The 10,640-nt window shown below is 52.5% G+C and overlaps 1 protein-coding gene across 1 annotated transcript; it reads left to right on the top strand.

The window, feature by feature from the left end:
* Window positions 1–340: 340 nt before the first annotated feature.
* NEUROD4 (neuronal differentiation 4) lies at window positions 341–1,336 on the top strand. Its single transcript, XM_026085364.1, has one exon. The coding sequence runs from the start codon at window positions 341–343 to the stop codon at window positions 1,334–1,336; it is 996 nt and encodes a 331-aa protein (XP_025941149.1).
* The last annotated feature ends 9,304 nt before the right edge of the window (window positions 1,337–10,640 follow it).

The raw sequence follows: 10,640 nt of genomic DNA, 5'->3' as shown, positions 1-10,640 counted from the left end.
CCTGATTCACTAATCCCATGGCATAGTGAGGTTGTGGGGGAGGAAGGAGCTGAGAACAGATTACTCCCCCATAAGGGCTGTGTGAAACCAAGCCTTTTAGTGGAAAATCATAATAGGGATGCTTGTGCCAGATACTACAATAATGGGCGCATAATAAAATGCAGATAGATAGATATATAGATAGGCAGGCAGGCAGATTCTCTAGGTACCATTGGTGGACAGAAACAAGTTGTGTCCCTGGAAGATGACTTTGAGCTCAGTTTCTAATGCACCCAATGTGTCGAACAACTCTTCTGCTGGAATTCAGTAACATCTTGTCCCTTTGTTGCAGAGATCAGAGATGACGAAGACTTATACCAAGCCCAAAGAGATGGCAGAGCTAGTGAGTACCCAGGCATGGATGGATGAAACACTGAGCTCCAAAGACGAGCTGAAGGAAGAGGATGGCAGGCAAGGTCCCTTTGGATTGATGGCTGGCTTGAATGAAGAACATGACAGCATTGAGGAAGAAGAGGAGGAAGAGGATGATGGGGACAAGCCGAAGAGAAGAGGACCAAAGAAGAAGAAAATGACCAAGGCGAGGCTGGAGCGCTTCAGGGCCCGGCGGGTGAAGGCCAACGCCCGTGAGCGAACACGGATGCATGGTCTGAATGATGCTCTTGATAACCTGAGGAGGGTGATGCCTTGTTACTCCAAGACTCAGAAGTTGTCCAAGATCGAGACACTGAGGCTTGCAAGAAACTACATCTGGGCTCTGTCTGAGGTACTTGAAACTGGGCAGACTCCTGAAGGGAAGAGCTTTGTGGAGATGCTCTGCAAAGGCTTGTCACAACCGACCAGTAACCTAGTGGCTGGTTGTCTGCAGCTGGGACCACAGACCTTGTTCCTAGAGAAACATGAGGAGAGGTCCCCAGTGTGTGAATCGGCCATATCCAGCCACTCCTTTAGTTACCAGACCCCAGGGCTCCCAAGCCCACCCTATGGGACTATGGAAACACATCTGCTGCATTTAAAGCCCCCGACCTTCAAGAGTCTGGTGGATCCTTCCTTTGGAAACCATCCCTCTGACTGCACCACTCCTCCCTATGAAGGTCCCYTGACACCGCCCTTGAGCATCAGTGGGAACTTCTCCTTGAAGCAAGATGGGTCTCCAGACCTGGATAAATCCTACACCTTCATGACCCACTATCCCTCCGTCAGCCTGGCTGGAACACATGGACATGCTTCTCACTTCCAAAACACCGTGCCCCGCTACGAGATCCCCATAGACATGAGCTATGAGTCCTACCCACACCATGTGGCTGGGCCTCAGCTCAATGCCATATTTAATGAATAAGAAAGCAAAGTTAGACCCAAATTCTTCACATAGAGAAAAGTTCAGCCACTCTATGTAACTATTTCTAGATTGGACACAATTAGAGTGAGGAAGTCACTGCTACAGGGTAGCGCGAGAAACTTCTGAGCATCTCTACAGGACATCACTGTGAAAGGTTCAGCCAGCCCTTCTGTCCTCTCCCAACAGGTACTTGTGCCACCTTGTTGATTTTCAGAGCTATCCCCAGGAGCTGTGTGAACCCTTCCCCTTGGGTTCCTGACAGCTAAACGCATGTTGGATCGCTCACTTCTGAGCCTAAATAAACCCCCCACAGCAGCCTTCTCCAGGCACAGTGGGAAATACTTTTCAGTGCAAAAAGCATTGCCCCTGGGATGCGGGGCTCTGAAGAGCTTGTTCCAGGTACATCCAGCCTGGGGACAGAGCAGTTGTTTCCACAGCCCTTCTGTTCCAGGCTCTGGGGTTGAATCCTGATCGGCCGGAGATGTCGAGGTGCTGAGCTCTGATAAGAGGAACAGCCACAGCTGAAAGCTGAGCCATTGCTTCCTGCTCCCTTCTGCCAGAGATGCTCATGAAGGTGGCTTCACCCTGCAGGAGTTTCCATCTTTTCCTGATGTGAACCCATTTCAGTGGACCGCACTTGGGACAAATTGCCCATTGCCAGTAAATTATGGCTTGTTTTGCTCCTTCCTTGGTGTGGTGGAGCATGAACACACCTTTGTCTTGCCTCAGGTGAAGATAAGCCCCTGCTGCCCCTCAGGATGACCAGCTCCCCTTCCACGCACTCTGATGAGACCCTAGGGAGAAGGCAGCTCTGATTTCCCAGGGCAGCCTGCAGTCCAGCCATGGGTGAACAGGGTGTCAGACATGGGAATGATCTGAACTACTTACAGATCAGCATGGTTTTTCCTCCCTGGAGCTTCTCACCCAATGAAGAACCTTCACTTCACTGCCTGCATATCAACCAGGGATGATATGATCCAGCCAGGTTCAGATGTTATACTTAATGGTCCGTCCGCTGCTCTCCTCCTGCACTGAGCCTGCTGGTCTCTGCTGTCCATCCTGTTCCTGAGCCTCAGACCTTGTTTATTACCTAAAACCAGCATAAGAATATCAGCACATGGATCTTGAAACCTCTTTAACTCACTGTTGATCTTTCAGAGCACAAATATCTTAGACTTAGTAGCTGAAAAAGGAGTGTTCAGCTAAACCCGTATTCCTGACTAGGGCCATGACTTCTTATGGTTTGTAGTGTATTTATTATGATCTGTGTTCTGAAGACATCCTGCCAAAAGAAGTGTGTCTTATTTTCCTGTCTTATTTATTGTTTACTGGGGTCTAATTTATTTCTTTCCATTTTACATGAAATGTGGAATGTGCTAAATAACCTCCTCATTTTCCAATTGACTTTCAAGTGCTTAGTTGGAGTTAGCTTTGTGGAGACGTGGTTTTTGCAGTGCTGTTGCTCCAGGATTATTTATTAGCCATTATTTATTTAATTTATTTTCTTTCTGCCCTCATGGTCTATTTTCTGGTGATTAAACCAAGTATTTAACCAGGGAGTTACATATTTAATGTTTAACTAAATATTTAACATTGCCATTTCTCGTATTTTGGAAGCTCTTTGCCTGACTGTGGCCAGCAGCTCCTAGCTTGTCCCTCGTATTTCGGTATGAGCAATAATTTTTAAAGGCTATGCAACTATTTTTGTTTTCAAGAAAATCCAGGCAACTATTTTTGAAATCCTGCTGGCCGTATGAGCCCGGCTGGCCAAACCTCGCTGTTTTACAGAGGTGTTTTGTATAGAGTTGGGAATTTGGAGATGAATTGTGCTCCGGAGGTCCCTGTCCAGCCCCTGGATCCCAGGGCTTGGGACTTGTTTCCTTTTGTACTAAGAGAAATGTTTATCCTTTTGTAAAGAAAGCAGAATTGGGTTTTTAGCTCAAATAAAGTTGTGATCTTGTTTCCGTCAGCATTGCCCTGGGGCTGTTGAATGTTCTTCTCTTGTCTCCTTTTCTGTGGTCTGTAGCGCAGCGGTGGTGGGGGGTTGTCTGGTGTCCCTTGGCCGTGATACACTGGTCCCCGATGTAGACATCAATGTTCAAATACCTGAGCCACCTCCCAGCAGGATGTGGAGTCCTGGCCTCTGAGCAGACCTGGGGTCGTCTGCATCTTCAGTGAAACATGGGGACGGACGGTTGCACGCTCACAGCCCTTCCCCTTCTCCCCCATGTGATGGGGAGTCCCTGATGTCCAACCCAGAGCCATGAGCTGGTGGAGCCTGAGCAATTTTAGCCTTGTGTCCCTGGACAAATAGAACCGTGGCTATGAGCCTCTGTCTCTTGCCGTGGCTGGGGAGATCCTCTCAATCATTCAGTCCCAGTCCATGCAGAGACATCTCTGTTGTAGACACCTTCACTAAGCAGGCCAATTCCCCTGTCCTCCAAGGCACATGGTGCCATGGACCAAACATTGTGTGATGCCCTGGGCAAAGGATGGTGAGCCTTCACAGGACTGCTCTGCCGACTCTGCCCCTCAGCCCGCTGCCAAGGCAGAAGAGTTCAGGTGAAAACACTGAGGAACTTGTCAGCTGACTTCAAACCAACTGGGCTGAATGGAATGGGGCAGCCGGAGACCCAAATGAGCTGTTCTAGGAGCCTGCGTGAGTCTCCATGGAGCTCAAGGACCATGGGAGGTCCCAAGTCTGGAGAAGGGTGACATCCTTCCTGGTGTTGGACAGGGTGGGTGCAACCTGGGCTGAGGAGCCATGCGGGGTGGGCAGGTACCTGAGAACTGTGTGGTGCTGAGCTGAAAGAAGTTTCTGGAAGGTTTGTCCAGAACTGGGCATAAAAGGTCTTTGCTGGTCATTGGAGGAGAGGCAGAGAAACCAAAGGGATCCAGAGAGCTTGGAGTTTTGGTCTGAAACCCCCAYGAGCTGGGGTCCATTTGGGATCCCTGACCTTCCGGCTAGGCTCCATGTGCTGCTGCTGCTGGTCCTCAGCACCAGCCACAGGACTGGCACTGGCCACGGGGCTCACTGGGAAGGTTGTCTCCGGGGCATGGGGGAGGTGGGTGTTGGCAGGGCGCATCTGCGGGGCAGGGGTGGTTGTATTCAACATTTAGCCGTTGCTGGCTCTGCTTTTGGGCCCAGGCACATCGGTCACCTGGCACCAGTGATCATGGGGTGCACATGTGCGCATGCACAAACACACAGTCATGCGCACACACATGTACCCACACAGACATGCAAACAAACACGAATGGTCATACACATATGGAGCTCCAGTCATGCACACACACACATATAGCSTCATATACAAACATATATGCATGCATGCACACACATGCACCTGCCCATGTACCTATACAGACATGCGCACTCACGCATACACATGTGCACACACAAACGTGCATACTCATATGCACCTGTGCAGACACATACACACGCACAGGTACCCACATACATATGCACACAGACACGTGCACACATGCAGGACCTTGCACATATGCTCACGCAGAGATGCGTACACACACGTACATGCACGCACACAGCCTCATGCACACACACGCAGTTCAGCTCTGCGTCAGTGGCCGCAGAGAGGCAGCGGGATGTGTCCTGCCTGCTCTCCAAACAGCGACTCAGAGATAGCGCAGAGGACTCAGGCGTCCTGACTTCACCTCGTGTAAGCTGTCGTTCCTAGAACGGGAATGAGAGTGGGGGTGTGCATCGCCCTGCCTTTGCTCAGAGCGCTCTGCACGCTGTTTCACAGGACCCAGGAGTCCTCATTTCCCAGCTGCAGTAAAACCTGAAACAGCTTCTCGCTGCTGTGGGGGCCTCTCCTCCCGCCCCATCCCGGCGCTCCTGTTGTTCCCTCGCGTGGGGACCCGGTGGTCCACGTGTCCTGCACAGCTCAGTGCACCTCCGTTCCCCCATCCCCATGCGCCGTGGTGCCGGCTGCTGCACAGAGCCCGAAGGGAGCTGTGGAGTGCCTAATCCCTGCAAGATGTGCACAGCGTGCTGCTCCTCCTGCCCCGCGCGGGGCCAGAGGGTGTGCGGCAGGAGGGGGATCCTCTCTGGGGGGGGCCTGCAGCTGCAGCCTCTCTGCGAAGGGATGGGGGAGCCAGCATCAACCCCGAGCAGGGGCCAGGGCTGAGCTGCACAGGAGGTGCAGGCCAGGCATGGGGCTTGCTAGGAGGTCTCTTGGCTCCCCCAGTCAAGTAGCCTCGGGCAGCTGCTACATCACCCAGCGGGCTGGGCTGCAGGTGCAGCTATTTTAGTACAGAGCAGCATCCATATGCTGCGCCTAGCTCTGACCCAGTCCGTCCGTACTGTGGCATTGGGACCGTTGCATCCCGCAGAGGTGGGGAAACTCTTTCCTTCATGGAGGGTTGCGACAGCACTGCTGTCCAGTCTGCAAGCCTGTGGGGTTTAATGCACCACAGCTGGGTAAACTGAGGCACAGGCTTACTAGAGGTGAGACCGCAGCTCTCATCACTGTGCAGGGCCAGGTAACAGCCATCACAGCTGGGAGTCAGGCACCCCGTGGGACCCATGGAGGGTGGGCAGAAGGCCCTCAAGTGCTTGCCTGGCCTGGTGGAGTGGGGAATGGGGATGCCCTGCTGGGACAAGGAGGGCAGGCTGAGMAGAGGCAGCCCATGCCCAGGGCCCCAGCTCAGGCCTTGGCTCCTCTCGGCTCCCAGGTCGGGGCTAGGTCCAGCTGTGGGGGCAGGAATGGGTCCAGCTGAGGAATGGGTAAATACTGCACCCACACATGTAGCACATACACACACAGACTCACATGCACCGCACATGCAAACATGCACAAAAACATGTGACCAACATGCTCCTAACACAGCACACATGTATGCACACACATATACRGCATACACACAGGCGCATGCACACACACGTTCAAAACACACACACCCAAACACTCGAACACGTATGCACATAGAAAAAGGTACATGCACAAATATGTGCATACAACATACGTATGCATGCATAGCACACACAGACTCATAACCATCCTGTACAACTACATCCACACAAATGTGCGCACATACACACACATAAACTCACAAGCCTGCTGTGTGCCTTCATGCTGGACACCTACTGACCTGCATACAYGTGTATGTACACACACAAACACACACATGCATGCAGCCTGACATCTGCCCATTTCTCCCCCTGCAAAGATGCTCTGGGAATGGCGGGGTGAGAACAGCAGCCGGCTGGGCCGGGCCCGCTGCTGCCAACTCTGCTGAGAGTGACCCACTGGTACCCAGAGTCCAGCTGTGTCCTGGCTCCCCCAGCCCCGCGAGCGCCCTTCGCTTGCTGGCCGGTGGCCAAGTCCTTCTCTGCGCCAGGTCCCTGAGGCGCGTGTGTGTCTGACAGCAGGGAAATCTCCCCTTCCAACAAACCCACGGCCCCAGCCAGTGCCAGGAGGGCAGGGAGCAGCACGAGCTAGGGGCAAATGCTGCCCTGCTCATGTGTTTGTCCCCCATCGGGCTGTGTATGTGTGCGTGCACGTGTGTGTGTGTGTCTGATGTTGAGTGTGTCATTATGTGAATGCTCTGGCAGCATGTGAATGCTCTGGTAGCCCCCGATATGTGTGTGCACAGAGGCAGGGAAATACTCCTGGGGATGGGAGTTTGGCTGTGTACATGCCTAGGCAAGTGTGCGTGTGTGTGTTTGTGTCTTCCAGTGGGGTAAGCAGTCTATGAGATGCACCACACTCCTAACTCCACTGGTGGATACTTGAGCTTGTTTAAAACCCAGGTATCTCTTCAGGACGTAGCAGTTTGGTTCTCCACGCAGACCACTGTGATGATGAGGACCTGAGAACTGGCGTGCTTGGTGCATGACACATGCCTAAGCAGTAGGTAGGAGCTGATGGGGCAGCTCCCACCTCCCAGCTTGGGGTTCCAGGTGGGGTCCATCTCCCCAAGAAGCCAGAATGGCACATGATGCTCTTTCCCTCCATCCCACACCCTGGCTGGTCCCTGCCCCACAAGCTGCTTATCTCCTCCCAGCTGTGGGCATGAATGGGGGAAGCTGAGAGAGGTCCCTGCCTCAGGGGGTGCGTGGGGCAGGCGGGGGCTGGGTGCTGGAGCTGCCAGAAAGGATGCTTGGGACCTCAATGCCACCTTGCACTGGCCCTTGGCAGCACTGGCTGGATGGTCAACAGTGCCATGGGCACTCCAGACTCTTTTCTAGGCAGGGAGATAAAGAACTCTGGGAGGGGGGTTATTTTATTCCGTGATGGAGGGTTATTTCGTGCCCTGAAGATGGCCCGGTGAATCGTGCCTGGAAATGCCTGGGTCGCAGCACAGCTCTGCCAGGAGTCGAGATGACTCTCAGGTGCTGGTGTTTACCTGTCAGGAGTTGAGAGCCTGGGGAGCTGAATCACATCGCGGCCATCACCCATGGTTTCTGTCTCTAATGAGACTTGAGGATGTGCAGAAACACTGGRCAAGTGATACAGCATGAGGTGGGGAGGGGGTTTTCTGGGAGTTGAGCTGTGTGAGTCCAGTCGATCAGCTGCAGTTATGTAGCCTTAATGACTAATTAGCATTTAGGACAAAGGAGCCTTTGTTAAAAATCTCCCCCCTCCCCACCTGATGTCACAGCTGTGATTGGAGGATGCTCCTTCTCCAGGAAGAAGGACCAGGGAGCCTGGAGCAGGTACTGGGAGCCTCCGATTGTCCATCATCTCATTCTCCAGCTCCTCTACCTAAAATTGACAGATGAGCATTGGTGTTGGAAAGTGGCTGAGCTGCTCTGTGTAGGGCAGTGAGACCACATGAGAAGAGCTGATTTGGACTGATGGACAGACTGGTAACTTTGAGAGAGTTCATGTGATGGAGAAGATATCCCAAGGTGCTGGACTGCTCCATCACCATGGATTTCTGGAGATGTCCCAGCTGGCGGCACCTGGGAAGGGAGATATCTCTTAGGACAGAGGCACTGTCTGTTTTGTGTAGACAGAGCATGGCTCAGCAGTGGAGGGGTAAAACCAGATGAACTCAGCCTGGAGATGAAGCTCACCCTTTGGAATGGAGAAGATGATAACCATGGAAAACCTGATGTAGAGACAGCACTGGTCACCTCTTGGACTTATTTTCTAAAGCTTTGCTTTATCTCCACCAGGGTTATCTCCACTGAGCTTTATCTACACTAAGGAGGCTCGGGGAAGGTATCCAGTCTGGTCCTTGAAAAAGGTCAGCTTGGATGCCAGAACAAAGTGGTAAAGTTAACAACCACAAAACCTGGAGATAGCAAGTGCCCCAGGAACTTGGCAAGGGTGTTGTGGACTGGCTCATTGTGGGAAATGGTTGTGAGAAGGCCATCAAAACTGGTCAGAGAGGTCAAAGGTTTCTGCAAGAGATGGAGCTCTTGGGAAACAGTCAGCAAAGGCAGTATGCTGAAGAGCTGCACAAAGATGAACGGTGCGGAGATGATTAGAGAACTGATTCTCTACTCTCATTGCACAGGTGGCAGGAGTTCATGTGCAGCACAGGAGTCCTGAAGCTGTCTCCCATGCAGGCCATCTCTACATGACCATCAGAGCTGAAAAGGCCATATGAGGAACCACTTCCCCGGGCAGGTGAAGAGATCTCCAAGGCAGGCATGCTCTGCCCTCCATCCTGCACATGGCACTCCTGAGACTGCAGCTGTGGTCTCTAGCACCAGCACATGGATTGCTCAGTGGCGGTTGGGTTCGCTGAAAGAGACTCTTAACCTCTCCCTGGAGAAGCCARAGTTGGGAGCAATTCTTCACTCTGAGGGTCCTGGCTCCAGATCACCCTGGTTTCCATAGCTGGATGGGAGTGCCCAGAGCTGTATAATTGCTAAGCCTTTTTAAAACCCAGATTTAAAAGCTGTAATTCTGATATTGTTTGTAATCTGATAACACTGTGAGCCACTGAGCTCCTAATGTGCCCAGCTTGGGAAACCATGAGGATTTTCCCACTAAGCTGAAATATCAGACTGTTGATTCTTGAGTTAATCGTCTTTTCCCCCTTGGGAGGATCAGATTTYGGCAACTAACTTTCTTGCTGATTAGTGTGGACTGGTGGGAAAGGAGCTCCACATGGTCCCAGGAAGACAACATGGTTGCATCTTCCTCAACCTCAGCAGAGCTGGAACATGCTGGCAGGCTGGGACGCAGCTCATCTGTGCTCCACAGGCATCGAGGTTAAATTGTGCTTGTGCAGAGCAGTGACCTCCAGCCACACACTGTGTTACACACCAACCCATGTTTTGCACGTGCTAATAGCAAGGCTGAGTTCACAGCACTCAGGGAGATACTCTTCTTCCCTCCACGACTCCAAGCTGTCACTGCCCTGTTTGGACATGGTTATTCAGGTGGGTAGTGCCTGTGCTTGAGGTGTCCCCAGCCCTGCAGAGTCCAGTGTCCTCCAGTCTGTCTGCCCAGCATCCCACCAAGCCTCAGAGAGAAGTGTGTGCTGCTCCAGACACCCAAGCCCTTGAAGCATGGGACCAGGCAATGTTGCAGCACAAGAGATTCCTTTGGATGTGCTGTATGGAAGCTTGGGACAAGAGCCTGGCCGGCTGGAGACTGGGTCCACTGAAGTCTTGCAGGAGACCCCCTACGACTTGAGTCCTCCAGGAAACTCCCCGGGGGTCCAGAGCACTCCAAGCCCTGTCTGAAGAATCCCAAGATAGAATAGGCAGAAGCACCCTGCAGGGACAAGAGTGCTTAGGGCAGATGCTCATCCATCCTTGATGGGACCTTCTAGGCTTGATGTAGGAGCACATATGACCCCTACTCCTGTGAGCTGAGGAGCTACCTCCTGTTGGCCAGATACTTCCTACATCTGCCCATGTCCCTCCCTCATCCTCCAGACTCTCCCACCTTCACAAAGGCCATGTGAGATGTAGCAAAATGTGAAAAAACAACCTTTCCTCAGCCCCTACCTCATATTGTCTACCTCACAGTCCCCAACCCATGATCTGCTGGGGATTCACAGCTGCTCAGGAGTAACTAGTCACATCTGCAGCCTCTCAGCACACCCAGGGGAACACTCAACAGGGACAGCCCTGAGTCCTCAAAGACACTGCACCCTCCAGGCTCTGCCTTCTCAGCCCTGCAGCATGAGGAGATGACTCACTCTGCCCTAAATCCCTGTCATCCCCTGAATGTGTTGTCCCCTGGCCTCTATACAGTGCCCTCGTAAATGTCTCCAAATGAACCAGTCTGTAAGTGTCCTGTGAGGCTCTTTGACTCTTTGGGTGAATAAAAAGGCTGAAAAAAGTAATCTGTTCAGCAGGCTCATGCGATCA

This window comes from Apteryx rowi, unplaced genomic scaffold (assembly GCF_003343035.1).
Source record: "Apteryx rowi isolate R43461 unplaced genomic scaffold, aptRow1 scaffold_665, whole genome shotgun sequence".
Lineage (NCBI taxonomy): Eukaryota > Metazoa > Chordata > Aves > Apterygiformes > Apterygidae > Apteryx > Apteryx rowi.
Note: the sequence above shows the minus strand (reverse complement) of the source record. Positions and strands in the feature narration are given on the sequence as shown.